At 43.2% G+C, this 18,041-nt stretch overlaps 1 protein-coding gene across 1 annotated transcript in view; it reads left to right on the top strand.

Annotated features, from left to right (window-relative positions):
* LOC125756850 (uncharacterized) overlaps positions 1–18,041 on the top strand; it is a 69,856-nt gene that overhangs the window by 6,724 nt on the left and 45,091 nt on the right. Inside the window, exons 4-6 of the mRNA XM_049411813.1 lie at positions 680–799; positions 3,707–3,967; positions 8,198–8,361. Coding sequence (XP_049267770.1) covers positions 680–799; positions 3,707–3,967; positions 8,198–8,361 — 545 coding nt within the window. The remainder of the gene's footprint in view (positions 1–679; positions 800–3,706; positions 3,968–8,197; positions 8,362–18,041) is intronic.

The following is an 18,041-nucleotide window of genomic DNA, read 5'->3' as shown; positions in this document are numbered from 1 at the left end:
CGTGAACGATCGTCTTCGAGAGCACCGCTATAAATGCAATAAGACGCCCGCAGATGGTTTTCTGGCAATACATTGCCAAGAATGCGCGTGTGTGCCACTGTTTGACAAAACTGTCATTGTTAGAAATAGCAACTGCGAAGTCACCCGATTGATAGTAGAAAGTGAGCAGATTGACTATTACGGTAGCTCGTGTATCAGCAAGACTTCGCTAACGCTGTCTCAGAAAGAAATTAGTTTCCTGCGCAAACCGTAAACATTTATCTATTTTGTGATTCCGCTGCAGTGTTTTTTGTTCATTCATCCGATTTTGTCTGGTTCCTGTATCTCACGAATGTCACATGGTTTTGTGACGTGTAAGTGAAGGCACTTTTGTTCGAAGCGATCAAGGAATAAACTTTATTGTTGTGAGTAGCGCCCATGTGTCTAGTGTCTCTTCCTATGTGTCCTCGTCTATACCAGCGCTAAGAAACTGTCTTTCCATTATGCACCAACAAGCCCACATCGCTACGCTCTTAGGCGCTACGGCATAGTTACAACTGTCTTGCAGTGCACGGGCACTGCAAGGCAGTGCAACTGTCTAACCTTGAAGAGTGCTTCACTACAAACTTCCATGTTATACCTCGCACTCAAGTTGATGGTAAAAAGTATGCTCTGACACATGATGCATACCTTCTTACAGGTCTGGACCTTGTGAACGGCTACAGCGTCGAGTATATGCACTGTGTTCTGCTAGGCGTTGCGAAGCAGATAACAGAAACGATTCTGGCAACTTCAAACTCTCATCAGCGCTTCTATTCTGGTAATGTAATACTTGCCATTCCTATTAATTTTATACTGTTTTTCCTACATATGTTGTGAAATTATGATATTAGCGATTTTTTCTTCTAAGATTGATTCATACAGCTAACAAGATCACCTATTGAAAATTCATGACCTTGTTCCGCGGCATTTTTCAGCATGAGATAAGTGCTTCTGCACTTTGTTCACAAATAGTCCAGACATGCTCTGAGCGTGAAAGAAACACGGGGACGAAGCAGAGAACACACACAGTGCCCGTGTTTTTATAGCTTCTTAGAGCATGAATCGATTCCAACTAGGCCAAATAGCTCTATTGCTATAGTCCAGTCAGATAATTCTCGGTTGCCTTTCATTGGGGGATATTGCTGCAGAATAGCCCTCTAGTCCTGGCAACAAGCATTATTTTGGTATTTGAAGAGTCGTCACAGTCATCATTGCCTTTGTAAAAGGCTATCAATAGGAGTGCAGTATTTGTGAGGCATGAAGTGAGTGGTATGACATACACTGAAGCTGTTTCAAAATGAGCTTTTATTTCACACGTTATAGAGACCAGCGTCTTATATTCTATACTGTTTGCCATTTTCCTCTATTGTGCGAATTCTTTATGTTAGAAGATAGGTCACCGAACAATCATTTTAAGTGCCTTTTTTGGTATGCGTTAGGTTATATCATTAACTTTTCCTTCACACTGTGTGCATTGTTTGAAAACCTACGCCTGCAGACATGGTCACTGTAGAAGGGAATGCAGAATGCATGTCCATTGTCCTTTAATTGTGTTTTGTCTTCGTGCATAATCTTCGTGACACAGTTGTCATCGCAACCAACTAGCCAAACTTTTTTCCATTCAAACCTGTGTTTCCGTCAAAGAAACAACCTTTAAGTGGGTGTCTTAGCTGCATTTAGTCAGCAAATAACAGATAGATTTTAGCTTGCGCAACCAGTAAATAAGCTTTAAACAATTTTATATTACAATGAAAGCACTCTATGCACAAGGAACTTTCTAGCATGATAGTTATGCATTCTGTTCATTTACTCTTGTGAAAGACATTATGCATCGAAGTTTATTCTTGCATATGCAGCAATGGCATAATGACTACTGGAAGTGAAAGATTGTTGCAATAGCAGGAAATGTTTGTGGTAGGAAGTGATCTCTGGCCTGCTATGAAAAAGACAGCAACCATATGCAGTGACAGCAGTAGCTCAGATTTACATGCACGCATATGCAAAATAGTGTCTCATACAATGCTGTTTACCCTCTGCAGGATTTCTTATTTGACTGATTATCTGAATGACATAATCGCAATGCAGCTAAGGCACATGGCTGCAGCAGTGTCATTCCTTTCAAGAATCAATGATGACAGACTGGCTGTACATGTCTCAAATTTACACAATTTCTTTCTAAGAAATTCCGTTCTGTTGCAAGATAAGCAAAGGAGTAGTGTTCTGACTTACACATGTTTTAGTGGTTTGTCAAAATTACTGTATAGCTAAAGTAGGGACAGTTGAGGCTAGCTAGTGTGATAGCATAATTACCGCATTTACACGCACAATGAACCCACTACCATGATAAACCCATCCCCCACTTTTGTCTAGCAAATTATGAAATCACAACAATGGTCGTTTTTTGGCGCTGTAGTTGTCCACCGCTGCCGCTGGTAGTGGCCATAACCGCTATTGCACGAAATAAGAAAGAAAAAAAAATGAAATAAAAAATATCTAGGATGGAACAGAGTTCGAACCTTGGCCGTCTCAATGGCAGCCCAGTATTCTACCATAGAGCCATGCCAGTGATTGAAACTTTTGCAAAAAAGGCCTTATACAGGCTTCTTGTAGGGTAAGGAATGATGTTAACGTGTGTAATATAGCGTGGTAGAAGAGTAAATAACAACCAGGCATCACGCAGTATGAATTGTGTTACCATGCGTCACACAATGTGAATTGAATAACTAGTGGATCGTTCAATGCTTCCAACCCATTACAAAAAGGTTCAGCCACTGGCAAGGATTGAACCTGCAACCTTCAAATAATGCGTCTGATGCTCTACCAATTGAGCTATGGTGATTGTTATCTTCCCATACACTGTATGGGGTATATCTGTGCCTAAACCTGGGAGTGTTAGTCAGCACCGCTCGTAGCCGTGACAGCGAATGTGGAACACTCTTCATTTGCCTGCCGGCATCACGAAGCATGTCATGTAGCTCGCGAAAATGCACAGTAATTTGAAGGCTCGCTTTTTTTTTTCTTTGTCTAAAAAAAAAGACAAGCCCTTTAACTCCACTTCTTTCATTCAAGTCCTGGTGCAACGTCTTTCAGCAAAATGTGGGCAAAATATCTCTTTTCTAGGTCTTCACTCAAATTTTAGCCAAAGGAAACTGAGCACGAGACTCACAAAGATCGGGTACACATAATATGAGGCACAAACAGGCACATGTGTCGTTTTCTGTTCATGTTGTCTCAGGTTTTCTAGCTAAGTACAAGAGCTTAGGGAAGTTCTCGGTTGCTGACATAATGGTGACCATGTAATGGGCATGAACAGCATATTGTTGACAACATGGAAGTGTTTTATATTTTGTGTTTGCAGTGTCAAAGGAAGGCAGGACATTAGGCACCTAAAGAAAACGTGGTTGATTCCTCTGTCAAAGGAGAGAGAAAGTACTTAGAGCATGCGACAAATCCCTGTAGCTCCGCTTGTGCTTTACGGATTCGAAGAATATTTTGCAGAAGTCGATTCGTGAGGCAATAAACTTCTTGAAGAAGCCATTCAATGGTTACTTGAAAAAGTATTGCAGGGCTTCTTTGAGACAGTTTTTTGCCTTTTAATGCTTTTTTTTTGTGTAGAAAATTTACTCCTTCACAGAGATATAAATCTGGCAAAAACGCTGAAATTATGTGGCATTGTTTTTTGTAGGTTCACCATCAGCACTTTCCCAAATAGATGCACGGCTTTTGTCCATCAAGCCACCCCATTGCATCACAAGGCTGCCACGGTCCATTCAGGAAAGGAGCTACTGGAAGGCATCGGAATGGAGACACTGGCTCCTTTTCTATTCCCTGCCTTGCCTTAGTGGCATTCTCATTGAAGAATACTGGAGGCACCTTTCCAAACTTTCCGGAGGTGTATATATCCTGCTTAAGGATGAACTCACTGCTCAAGAAATTGACAAAGCCGGTAAGTTTCTAAAAACTTGAAACCTAATGTCAGGTTATGCCATTATGGTAATAATGCCTGCATTATGCAGATACCACATGCAGTGCAATTAACTATCTGTTCATAATTTGCACTACACTAAGCTTTAGCATTGGTGTGGTTACAAGACTGTGCACATAGATCTTGATGAGCATAACAGACAAAATAAGACACCGCTTTATTCAACATGCATTTGCAAGCCTGTTATCTGTTTTATAAAAAAACCTACAGCATACTCCGTACCCTCGTCTTCTGTCTATTCTGAAAGGGGCCTTGCACCAAAATTTTGCCAGCCGAGTTTTGAATTACGACGCATTTCTTGTATTCGCCTCAAAAGAACGCATATTAAAAACAGACAATCGAAACTGGCCTACCCTTTCAAACTTCACTCACCCAGAACATGGCACGATGGATCCAGTCAAAACATTGCTTACATCTCGTGATACCGAAACCTTGCTGCATGTTGTGGATTTCTTGCTGCCCAAATTTTGACGGCATCAATACCACCGCATAGGCCATTGCACCGACAACTGAGCATGTGTTTGACAGCTAAGCAAAGCATGGACTGTATATTTTTTTATTCCCAAGCAATCTACAGCTCCCACATAATGTGTCACATTGGTTCCTATTAAATTGTTCAAATTTAAATTAACTGATTTTTCCACTTAGAAAATGTGTCACAGGATGGGAGCCACCAGTGCTAGTGCAACTGATGCCATTGTAAAATTGTTATAACAGAATTGAACCTTTCAAAGAGCTCAAAAAATCACTGAAACATGTATCAGCTTAATTCATTAGGAAAATTGCTCTATTGTTACTGCAATTCAGAGTGGTAAATGTACTACATAAAAAAAAAACATGGTTGATCCCTCCGTCATAGGAATCGGTATAACACGAAAGTAAAACATGTCCTTACAGAAATAGTTGAATGTTTACTGTACAAATATATAAGAAAGCTTGCACAATGTCTATTGGTGTTTTGATGAGGCTGTAACCACGTTGACGCTTGGTGGTACATCTCTGTCCTGACTACTAATGTCCATAATCAATGATTAAACAAACCTTTTGTGGTAGCGGTACAAGTTAACAATGAGAGCCTAATCAGAGAAAGCGGTGTAAGAGCCAGAAGAGTGTCGCTGACTGGGCGCAGAACTTGGGCTAATGTCGGCATCCCGCGGCATGTTAAAGAGTTGAACACCACGTCAGGACTAGACGAAACACAACACGCGTCCTGACTCCCCTGTAGCCCGGCCGCAATTTTCTTGGGGCGAGCGTAAGCGTGGAACGCAGTGTTAAAGCCAGGAGGGGCAGGTGTGCGTCAAAGAGCTACTTTTGGTGTGGATGGATGCTATGAGCAAGGCCGATGCTTGGGCTAAGGTCGCCACCTCGCGGTGTGTTAAAGCGTTGAAGAAATTGCATTTTCCTCTGGAAACGTACCGAATTGGATGGACGCGTAGCAACGACGCCTTGCAAGAGGTAATCGCGGTAGCCACGTACGGTCATGAATAATTACTTAACCGCCAACCAAGAGCACTGAGAGGAAAATGTGAGATATAAAAGGCACATTTGTACAGCCTCTGGAGTATGTGACCGTGGCGAAGTGGATAGCATGCCCGGCTGCTGCTGTCGCGGACCGAGAGGTCATGGATTCGGCTCCCGGTGACGGAACTTTTTTTTTTTGTGTGATCTGGATCGTGTGCATTTTTTCGAGGTCATTTCCCCAACGGAAATGCGTCACTGAAGCCTTGGTGGACCCCGGCATAAAACACTTTCGTGTTTAAACAAAATCATTGCCCAAGCACTCCGTACAGATGGTTAACCAGTGAAGCTGACACGTGCTGCCACAGGCAGTCACAGACGTCGCAGCCGATGCCAAAGAGCCACTCGAGAATTTCCTGCTGAAAGCGGGCATTGGCCTCGGTGAACGCATTCCCGCCATTGCCACGTTGACTGTGCTCTGCCAGCAGTGTCACTTCCTCAGCTGGCTGTTGTCACTTGTATTCAATCTCTCGAGTTAGCTCAGCATGTGATTAGCAGAATGCGCGCGCCATAGACGCTTGCATTCCCGCCATTGCCACGTCGACTGTGCTCTGCCCGCAGTGTCACTTCCTCGGCTGGCTGTTGTCACTTGCATTCAATCTCTCGAGTTAGCTCAGCATGTGATTAGCAGAATCCGTGCGCCATAGGCGCTTGTATTCCGCTTCATGATTTAGCGCAGCTTCGAAGGCTGCCGGATCTTCGGTACGCAGTTGCTGCTTGCGCTTTGACAACCGGGTCTGTACTTGTGCCCAGACTGCAGTATCGGCCCGGCGAACAAGAATTCTCTCACGGTTCTGCTGTCGGCATTGTCCCTCGAAAGTTGTCTGCTGTTCTGGAGTTCGTACAATCTGTGGGCTACCCATGTAGTGGTTGTAAGTTGAAACTGTTGCGCGTGAGCTCTGTGGCACGGCTGCGATGGGATGAATGACGTCACTGACAGAGCAGCCAATGGCGTGTGCTTGGGTACGACGTAGAGAATGATGTCACTGAAGATGAAGCCAAAGGCGCGTGCATTTGGGTATGACTTAGAGAACAGTGTCACTGACGGAGCAGCCAATGGCGTGTGCTTGGGTACGACATAGAGAACGACGTAACTGACGGTGCAGCTAATGGACGGTGCAGCATGGCGAGGACGAACGGATTTTTGTTTCACCTAGCCATATACAGCTTTCGCTGTAAAGGTCTGGCAGGCCCATGCGTTATAGAAATCAATTTCGTTTGAAGTAGACGGCAAGTATAGTAGCCTACGTAAAATTTTTAGCTTCGAGCCATGTATTACGACGTGAATCGATGTCTTTGTGCAAATTGAGTAGCTGTGCGCATATCGTGTACTTGCCAGGCACATCAACTACACTGGCGTGTAAAAAAGTCGCTCATGGTACGGTGTAACAGCGTCAGAGCAGACACATCAGTTTTATCGCAACAAAGTGCACGCTGCGATGTGATGTCCATGTCATTAGTAGCAGTCGTCGGCGCATTTGAGCAACACTTGACATCAGCTCGTGTAGTCATAGGTGGGCATATGTAAAGGACCTTTCCGTCCACAAATGCATTATTTTTGAACAAGCACGAAAAAAAGAGCAGTGTATTCTGGAATGAGTGCACATTCATTTGAAGAAGTCCGTGGTGTTTGCCTGGTGGGTGCAGCTCAACTGCTGCAAGGCATTCGCGTTGGGTCATGCGCACTGTTTCACCATTGTCTTCACTCTCATAGACGTTGTCGCTGTTTTCATGACTACAAGGAACAGTGTCGATGATCTAATCAGGTCTGAGTTCTGTCTTGCACACTTTCTAAAAAAATTCAGATGGCATCAGAAGCAGGCCTGTTCTAGCAGTTCTGAATGGTAGTTGCTATCACTACTCCACCAGGCCCTGATTAACATTTCTGTGGTGTGTTGTAAATTGATTGCGGTTGAGAGCTTAATTCAAACGTTAATCAGCAGTCGCTGAATGTAGAGTTTCAAAGCCGCGGCAATTACTGGAGGTAAATTTTTTTGAAGGAAAAAATTGTAGCGCAAAGCAACACACGGACAGACAGAGAGGACGGGACTGGCGCTAATTAGCGCCAGTCCCGTCCTCTCTGTCTGTCCGTGTGTTGCTTTGCACTACAATCGTGAACCAACTAGCCCAACAAAACGTATTGCTAAGCCAAATTTTTTTGTGCTGGTTCAGGAGCTCATTGCAATTTTCAAAAACAAACACCAAGATAAAAATGAGCAATACAGCCGTGCTACACGTGCAAATGTGAAGGAAGAAAAGCAACAACTCAAGGCCTCACAAGGAAAACAAGTACACACGATGGGAATAGAGCTGTTGCACATCTAGAGTATGGCAGGCAGATAGAAAAATTAGCAGGTGTTCATAAGATGCAAAAGTGATAAAATTCGATATGCTATGTTGAAACAGGTGTTCTGAAATTCATAGTAGTCAAATATTTCTAAATTAAAGCAATGGGAATTTGAAAGGGGATTTTTTAGATATTCGTTATTCTGAAAAAATCATTGATCTGAAGATCACTATAACAGGAATTGACTGTAGCTGAGAGATTGTGCTCCTGTTGTTTCTTTGTCATCTTCATCCTCGTGTAGTGTTGTGCATTCAGATATGTATTTTAAAACATTTCAAACTAACAAATTGGGTTGTGCCTTATCGTTAATGTATTTTCCTTTTCAGAGTTTCTTCTGAAGAAGTTCGTGTCACGTTGCGAAGCCTTATACGGTGCGTCATTTATGACGTACAATGTCCATGCTCTCCTCCACCTTGCAAGCTGTGCTCGTTCCCTTGGGCCTCTTTGGGCACATGCTGCCTTCGTGTTTGAAGGAGGAAATGGCACCATTGTGCGCCAAATTCTTGCAGCAAAGGGCCTCCCCGACCAAATTATGGAAAGGGTTGTGATGTATCAGCAGCTGCAGCGTGTTCTTGAAAGCCCAGCTCTACCTTCAGAAGAAAAAAGCTTGTGCAATCACTTCTTTGCATATTCACCTGTACAAAAGTTTTTGTGTGTTGATGGTGTGTCACTTTTGGGCATAGGTAAGAACACAGTGCTAACTGTTGAAGAGCAGGAGGCAGTGAATTGTCGATGTAGAGTAGCTACATCCACTGCTGTGGAATATGAGCGGTTTGTGAAGGAGAAACAAATTTTTCATAGCACTGGATTTAGAAAGCCATCGAAATCGGATACTACTTTTGTGAGGATTGATGTGGGGAACTATGCACGAATTGAAAAGATAATAGTGCTCAAGGAGACTGGCAGCTGTGTTGTCATCTGCAGGCCCGTGATCATAGCGGACGTTCGTGCGATTCCTCCTTATTTAAAGGAATGTTTCCTTTCGTGTGATGGAACACGCAATGCCTTCTTGCCTGATGAAATTGTTGACAGCTGCTTGTGCATAGATTTTGTCCAAGAAGATAAGATGTTCATTTGTGATCTCCCAAATAAGATAGAAAGAGATTGAAGGGACAGTAAAAAGAAGATTGATGCTATTTATGTTAGTATGGCAGTTTCGTTTCAAGTTCACCACTTACATGTATAAGGAAACTGAGACAAAGAAGGAAGGGAAAGACGACGTTGTATAAAAGAGAGAGCAGGTACCTCTGTGACTTAGGGTTATAATTTTGCCAGTGGTTTTTTGGGTGCATACCTTGCTCCTCTTTTTTTATTTTACCTTAGAACCTTTTTTGTAGTACTTGGAGAATGATAGAGACAGGAGAACTTTTATTAATAGAAGGATAAGCTGTCTTCATGACAGAAGCATTTTGGGCAAGTTGGTGATTCATAACTGGAGTACAACTGTGCGACAAAAAAAGACACGGACAATAGTGAAGAACGCTGGGTGTTGCACTGGGTGTGTCTTCTTCTCTGTTGTCCGTGTCTTTTTGATGCGCACTCATACTGAAGCTGTCTTCCGCATTATTACATTTGTGATATAGTACTGTTTGTATTAGTTGAGCATATACCACTGCACAGCATTGTAGCAATCATCTTGTCATTGTATCAGCAGCTGTGTTTTGCATTTTGATGTGCCCTTCTTTGAATTGTAATTCAACTCCATGTTCAGATGTGTTTTTTTGCAAATGAGTTTCATTACCTTTTTATTGTACATTACTCCGATCATAACACTCCCGTGTGTTTACTTGTACGTAACTTCTCATTTAATGTTTCTGCCACTGCTTGCCATGCATGTAGGCACAAACTTCCTTCAGCTTGAGCATTGCTTTTACAGTAAAAGCAGTTACGAGATCACAACAGCTGATTTTATTAGTGTAGTTGTCCACCGCCGCTGCCAGCGGTGTCCATAACAGCTATCGTGCATAATGTGGAAGAAAAAAAAAACATGGTTTCAGTTTGATTTAAACCCAGGCATTCTGCATGGCAGCTGAGTAGTGTACTATAGAGATACTTGTGCATGAAATGCCTTCGCAAAAAGGCCCTATACATGCTTCATGTCTAGCTACAAATCTCAATGACAGATGTAATATAGCGTGGTAGAAGAGTAAAATTATGCCAGGCATCACACAATGTGAAATGCGTTACGAGTAGGTGGTTTAAAGCTTCCCACCCATTACAAAGGGCCCAGCCATAAGTCATCATCATCCGCCACAGCTCCAACTAACTTGAAATCTCGAGCAACCACCTCCTTCCCCTTCTTTGGAGATGTAAAATATGCGCGAATGACCAAGCAAGCCCCCCCCTCCTCCCTTCCCGCCATATTTTTTTCAACGTACGTGTTCTCTGCTATAGGATTCTGCAGCAGCGGTTTTTTGGAATCCAAATTCTGAGAGTCTTTAGATATGTGCATGATTTCTTTGTACATTTGCATCGCTGCAGTGCCTTGGGGTTGCACTCTAAGTTGTCACAAATTGTTGTTCCTTTTGAAGAGCGCCAAACACATGAAATTCCACACGATGATTCTCTCCGGTTCAGTAAAAACAGTTAAATACATGGGTGATAAGCATTTTAAGTAGAAGCACAGGTGCGCATTCTTCTAAGAGGCTCTTTTACTGCCATCGTGAATTTTGGTCTGCTGTCGAGCAATGCCCCCACCCCCCCAAATTTGTCCGATATCTTTCACCGTAGGGGGGGGGGGGGGGCACTTGCTTGGGATTAGATGGTAAGTGCATAAATGCCTTGCTGACCTGTTGTGGCCATAGGTCGGCAAACTCAGTCGACTCGCTCATTCACCCAGACTCAGATAAGGCCGTGAGTCTGAGCGAGTCTGGGTGAGTAATATTTTGATGAGTTTGAGTTCGAGTCAGTCCGGTTGAGGAAAATTTCAGTGAGTCTGAGCCCGAGCAAATCCACTTGAGGAAAATATCGGTGAGTCCAAGTCCGAGTGAGCCCTAAGCGCAAAATATATTTCTTGAGCGAGTCCGAGTGAGCTCCACCTTTTGTTGCAGACTTATGGTCCTATCTACTTGTCTTCATCATTAGTATCAGCCTTATATCGGCTTATATGTTTATACTCAAGTCCGTTCACACATATCTCAGCACACTAGCATTCTTGTGCCACTTCAGAATTTGTTGATCAGAGGCATGAGTTGGGGGAAGCGGTGCCATGACCTTCCCCCCCCCCCCCCCCTCCCGTAAACTCTTTATTGGGAAGTGCTTGATAAAAATATCTCGTGTGAGTCGCGTATTTCATAAAAGTCCTTACTGGATTGATATATGATATTGATGATATATGATGATAACTTGTATTTCAAGATACAAGGTTGAAAGGCACCAATTAACAATTATGTGAGATATTGGCTGTAAAATGGATTGAGACCATGATCGAAAAAGCTAATTTTATACCAACGTACGGGCTCATGAGTCGACTCACTCAGACTTGGGTGAAGCCGTGAGTCTGAGTGTGTCCGGCTGAGTAATATGTTGGAGAGTTTGAGTCTCAGCAAGTCCGGTTGAGAAAAAGTTGAGTGAGTCCAAGCGAGTCCGGTTGAGGAAAACTTTGGTCAGTCTGAGTCCGAGTGAGCCCTCAGAGCAAAATATATTTCTTGAGTGAGTCTGAGTGAGCTCCAATTTTTTTGCCGACCTATGGTTGTGGCTGCCTAGCTTCTCTGCAGAATGAATAATGTCCTAATTGGTACTTCTCTACTTCGCAAAATTATAATGATTCATGGCATAGTGGGTACCTTGCAACTGTACCTGTGTTAGTTGCCCCTACAGCAGGGTCTAGAAAGGCCATTCCTCTTACTTTCGTTGTGAATGTGCTGGGTGTTCTGCATGCATGGTGTTTTTATGTTAGGCATGGTGTTTTTATGTTTGCATTTACTCCATGCAGTGTATAGGTTCATTGATTGAATCTAATGAAATGTGGAAGTAAAAGATATCGAGTACAACAATTTCTGCCAGTGCAACTGTAACAAGCGTGTACTTGTAGTTGCAGTTGCTCAATCTTCAGCATGCAGTTATTTTTGAAAAGCTGCCTTTCAATAAAAAAAATTCACCAATGTAAGTGTAATCTTTTGTGCCATTCAGCGACAACAAAATTTGTGCCATAATGTCTATAGGAAGGCGAGGTGCCGGACCCTTGGGTATCATGCCAGCTTGCCCCTTAGTAGAGGAAAAAACAGGAGAGAAAAAAAAGGCAGTGATGTTAACCTGTCTAGAAGGACTGCATGGTTGACCCTACAGAAACATATAGGCTGTTGACAGCTATTGTGCACACTATTAGACATGTCGAATAATTTGCCTTCAGCACTATTGCCAATGTGGGGTGGTGGACGTGCTGGTGAAACTTGTGGTAGTTAATCATCAAAATATGGTGTCCTAAGTTACAGAATTTCATGTGAAGCTTGTAGCATTCCACTGGATGTTTTTCTTTGTGCTTGAACACAGTAAAAAAAAACCTGCAGTCGTGAGGTTCAGCAGTATTATTCAAGAGGAGGGGGTGGGTGCCTAATTTTATACTTAAGCCGAGTTTTGATTGGTTCTCTGTAGCAGCAAGTTATTTGGTATTTCATGAACTACTTGTTTTAGCTATAAACCTGGGAGAGAGTAGGAATAAATAGAGCATAAAACGATTGTCATAAACATTCCACTAGAGAAGAAAGTACTATTTTGCACAGTGCGCACCATGTCGTTGTGATGACTCTTGATCTAACTGCAGAGTGCAATTTTCAAGATTGTGAAAGAAAACGTGGAACAGCTACTAACAAACAAAAGTGTGTTCTTGATCACGGAAATGGGACTTTTGGTACACTTCAATGATCGACAGGTTACTATTTGCACTTGATTTGAGCGTATATCACAACAATTTGGACGTTTTCTCAGATGAGTACTTCTATGCATCATAAATGCAGCTGATCACGAAGCATCCATAATCAGCAACGCACGTGTCCATCGACACAGGCTCCTCATCATGTTTTTATTATCACATCTACTGCACCCAGCATCCACCCGGCACATCTCCACGTATGCCACCACCCACCCACTTTGCCCACCGGGTCTCCCACCAAACACGAAGCATCCCTGCATCCACCCAGCACACCCACCAATTGTTCCACCACCCACCAACTTTGTGTCTCCACCACCCACCCATTATGCCCACCGAGTGTCCACCAAACCACCAACGTTCCCAGCATCCACCCAGCACGCCCACCAAGGGTCCCACGATGTCCACCATTACTCCCATCATGTACACCACGTTTCCCATCATACCCACCAGAATTCCCACCATTCCCATCATAAATTTTATGATGGGCAATGCTGGGATTTTCAATAGGGAACCTAATCTTTATCGGGAACGCTTGGGAGTGTGTTCCCATTGCTCACAGGCACCTTATCATCCATCATGTGGTTTTGACGCTTGTTTTGTGGTTTTCTTCATTGAAACGAATACTGAGCTCTATGCTGTATGCCTGATTGCAAAGAAAGATATGCCGTTTGCCTTCAGTTGTTAAAGGGCCCCCAAAACACGCAGAGGTTGAAATTTAGATGTGGCGTTGCAGTTGTGCACGAGTCTACAGCGAACGCTACCGGAGTTACGCGCGTTTGCTCGTTTCGCTCTTTCCTTCGCTGCGCTGCGCACGTCGGCTCGCCTGTCCACCTCTCCGAATGCATCCGGGGTAAAAACGCAAGGACCGCGCGCACCGGCCCAGAGGAGCACGTGAGCGTCTGTGGTGAGTAGTGTCCAATTTCTGTGGCACATACGCTCTATAGAAGTTTTGTGCCGACGCCACGAAATTTTCAGACCAACGAGAGGTACACAGCTTCGCTGCAAAAAATGTCTACATCATGCATGGCTATGCCAGGAGACATACTTGCATTCTGTGGCGCATACCCGCCGAGTTTTCTGCATTGCCGACCTGACTTAAACAGCTCCGCTGTTCAAATGCTTCGTAAATGGCAACCAGACCTTAGAATCCATGCAACAGTATGTGTATTTAGTTCACTTGCTAACAGGGGAGCCTACTAAAAGACAAGGCTTGCAAACACGGACACAAGAACTTCTTGTGTCCGTGTTTGTAGGCCCTGTCTTTTTAGAATGAATGCTTAACAACTCACCAGAAATGAAATCGGTAGCTTTAGTAGAGCTATAATAGATGGACTCTGCAGGTGTGACTTCCTGAAATGTTCACGCTTAGCCGCTCCCACGCTTTATTTCAAACACTTATTGCAGCCTCCTTAAAAACGCCACCCTTGCTTCATCCTCAACAGTTCTGCAAGAAGACCACCAGCGGAAATCCACAAATTTAACTATACTCCTCTTTCCGCGCAAAATCTCGTCCGTCTTGGGAGCAAAGCAGCCAACACTTTACTGCTGATAGTGTACGATAACAGGCCGGTCTTCCCCTTTCAGTTTTCAGTCATTGTCACTTGATCATAGGGATTAACAAAAATCGGTGGATTAAGCTTTTCTCCCACTCGGTATGACTATAACAAAGGAGGGAGTAAAGCGAAACGTATTTTTTATTTCTACCATCTTTTTAATGCAGTACATGGCATTTAAGCCTGCTGATGCGCTTGCAGGCAAATCGTCACGGCTTCTTTAACGCCATGGTCACCATGGTCGCTCAAACGCGATTGGTTGGTAAACATTACAACATATCCACCATCCTACGCGAGCGATGCTTTTCATGACGACGGCGTATTTCCCTATTACTAATCCAATCGCAGGTAACGGCCTATTGAAAACAACAGTGTCGCTTGACTGAGGTGCGCGAGAACGCTATGCACGCTGTCAGCGGACATTGACATCCCATCAAATACATTCTAGTAGTGTCCGCGTCCCTAATACTGGCTAATAAATCTCTTCAATAAATACGTAGAAAAGCTCACTATGTTGCCTACATGTACGCCCATCAGCGCAGGAAGGCTCACACCCGCGCAAGCCGTAGTTACTGCTCGGAAGCTTTCCTGCGAGGACAAAATATATACAAGGGCAGACACAAGTGGGAGTCAACTTCAAAAATTTTTTTCTTGCTTAAAACAAAAAAAGTAGTTTGATAAAACTTTTTCATTTTGTGGGGAGTGCACGTTGCTAATAAATGCGCTATTTGGAGCATTTTTACTAGGACCACCTTAATGTTCAATTTACGACTGAACATTGACCAAAACTAACTTTTTTGAAAGTTTGCCGCGGGCTGTACGCAATGTATAGCGATATATGCGGCTAAAACTATTTTTCGCGCATTGTACAACGTCATGACCATCGTCTAACGCAAAGTTTCCCAATTCACTAAATGTAATCTTTCCAAAAAAAAAAATTCCAACATAGACCATATTTCTCATAATTAAGCCCATTTAAAAAAAGCACGGTAGCGTCAAAATTGACGAAACATTTTTAAGTGTAAAGTCTATCATCGTTCTGCAGAAAAATACGTGCCCCGGCCTAATTCAGAAAGAACGAAATTTTAATAAATTCTTTTCCGAGCCATAGTTTCGAGCTATTCCAAATAATGGACATGAGCATTACGCTACTGAAAATATTTTTTCGGAAAAAATATCTTGGTGGAAGACTTCTCTCTTTCGATAGATAGTCATTCAATTTTTTTCAAGCAAATCGCAGGTTGTCGAGTGCCAAGGTTGGGACAGTTGGCATGGAATGACCCATATAGGAATCACGTTGTTTCTTAAAATAAACATCTAGTTGTGAGTTCATGCACTGTAAACTATATTAACCCCATATAGGTGTTTTTTGGTGTCTATAACAAGGACTCTGCTATAACTCACACCCATACACCCCACGGAAAGGGCGTAACATGCACGATTACACCCTTTTTATGGGCATACTTCACGGACTTACACCCTTTATGTATCAATTTTCAAGGGTGTAGTATGAAAACTACACCCTTATGGCAAAAGTGGAATAGGGTGTTTAAGCAAACATACACCCTAACACCCTTCCAAAAATATATAATAATAGTGATTGTTGGGGTTTAACGTCCCAAAACCACCATATGATTATGAGAGGCGCCGTAGTGAAGGGCTCCGGAAATTGGGCCACCTAGGGTTCTTTAAGTGCACCTAAATCTAAGTACACGGGCCTGAAGCATTCTCGCCTCTATCGAAAATTCCTCTCCCGCGAGTACCATAACTACTAGACCACCGTGGCGGGTCGCTTTCAAAAATATAAATAAAGCGGTTACCCCCCCCCCCCCTCTTTCATCCCTTCCTTCTGAAGCACTATAAATCAAATCCCATAGCTAGTTCTCCCAGGCGAGAAGTATAGCTATAATTCACACTAAAAATTGGCCGCGTATCTGCGTGCTTCGCTGCAAATGTCGTCGAAAGACGATAGTCTTGTGCCGGCCGTACTACATGAGTCCTCTTCCTCTATGTTGAACCGCCGCATCTGGCTCATAGCGTCGCATTTTCAGCGCAGCCTAAGAAGCATTAGGGTCTTTAGAATTATCTATGTATTTTCTAGTAAAGGAGCACACCTTCTAATACTTGTATTGTAGTATTGATGGTGCGCCTCAGATATGCGTAATATTTGCTTTTTGATCGACAATGTTCACAAGTATGAACGGCCGTACCAGTTCAAGATGGCTGGGCATGGAGCAAGTGGTTAAACTTTGGCCAGGTGGCTGAATCGGGTGACAGACAGACAAACAGAAAGACAGACAGACAGACCGAAATTTCTGCGTTTAAGTTCCCCAAGAAAGACTATCGTCTTTAAAAAAAAATGGGGTGACCCTCGTTCAATTAAGGAAGAAGCGGCGACAACGGAAGGCCGATGCAGATGATTTACATGCATTTTATTGATAGCGCACGTTAACTGGTATGCGAGACACATAGTACACACTTCATTCAATATACATTTCATTCATACGTGCACAACCCACACAACACATTCACTCAATTCAATACACAATTCACTCATACGTATACAACCCATACCATGAACAAGTCACTACAGCGGAGTATATATACAGACGTGCTAACACATACCCTAATCCAAAGCGCAGGCGCTTATATAGTTACTGAATTACGACCGACCCTGGTGAGTCAAGTGATGCGTCATTTTTCTTCAACTCTTTACATTTATGGCTGCATCACAAGGTACGCATTCATTATCATATTGTAGCTATCATTCGGCCGAGCAGATCTTATAATCTAAAGTTGCATAATAATGAATGTTATAATTACAGATTAGATGAAGTTTATGTGAAAACGACCACCTCCAGAACCGTTCATACCATTCTAACGGCATTTGGAAAGTAGCGCCATCTCTCGACGGCGGCCACAGAAAAAATTTCCCTCTCTGATTTCTTTATTTTTTATTGTTACTGTGGGAGGGCCAGCATCCAGGCCAGATTATGGCTCTGGACAGATTCAGTCGTGTCGACTGCGTTGAGTGGTTTGGCGTTAACATCTGTTAACATTCTATTTTAAGCGTTGACCACAAGCATGACGAGCCATGGATCCGTTCAACTGCTATCCCTTCAATGATGCGGTAACGGCCGTCTCAGTTGTGTATACGTACGTTACAATGCGGGTCGTGCGAAGCAACAAGCAAGATGGCCTCGCACCGGACAGTGTTCTTTCGTGGGCGATGTCAGTGGCTCTTGGCGTCGCGGCAGATCGATTACATGAGTAGAGGAACTAGCGCTACACCGTGCGAATTATAGAAAAGAACGCTACCCATAATACGTGTTCTATAATATTTAAGTACGCTATACCTACAGGCTACTCTGCTACAGTTACGTCACAGTATTCGCCTGCCGTGTCAACTTGATGACCGTGTGCGACAACCGTGTCGTTATCGTTGTGTGGAATACTCTTTTCACAAAGGTGAGTGAGAGTGTTAGTAATTACCTACTGTGCATATCTGTCACTAGAAGTGCATTTTGTGTAGAGTTTCGCACGCCAAAGCAGAATCCTGTGGACGAGCGATACATATTACACGCGTGTATAATTTCGTCTTAATTCTCAATAATGGCATGCGTAATTCAAGATGCGTGTGATTGAAAATTTTGGGTTAATTGACAGAAGTCATACGCTTATTTTTCAGAAATGTGCAATTATGATGCCATGTAACGTTTCTGATGATTGTAATCCAGTCTGGGAAAT

The sequence above is a fragment of the Rhipicephalus sanguineus genome, unplaced genomic scaffold (genome assembly GCF_013339695.2).
Source record: "Rhipicephalus sanguineus isolate Rsan-2018 unplaced genomic scaffold, BIME_Rsan_1.4 Seq965, whole genome shotgun sequence".
Lineage (NCBI taxonomy): Eukaryota > Metazoa > Arthropoda > Arachnida > Ixodida > Ixodidae > Rhipicephalus > Rhipicephalus sanguineus.
This window is presented reverse-complemented; position numbering and strand designations above follow the sequence as displayed.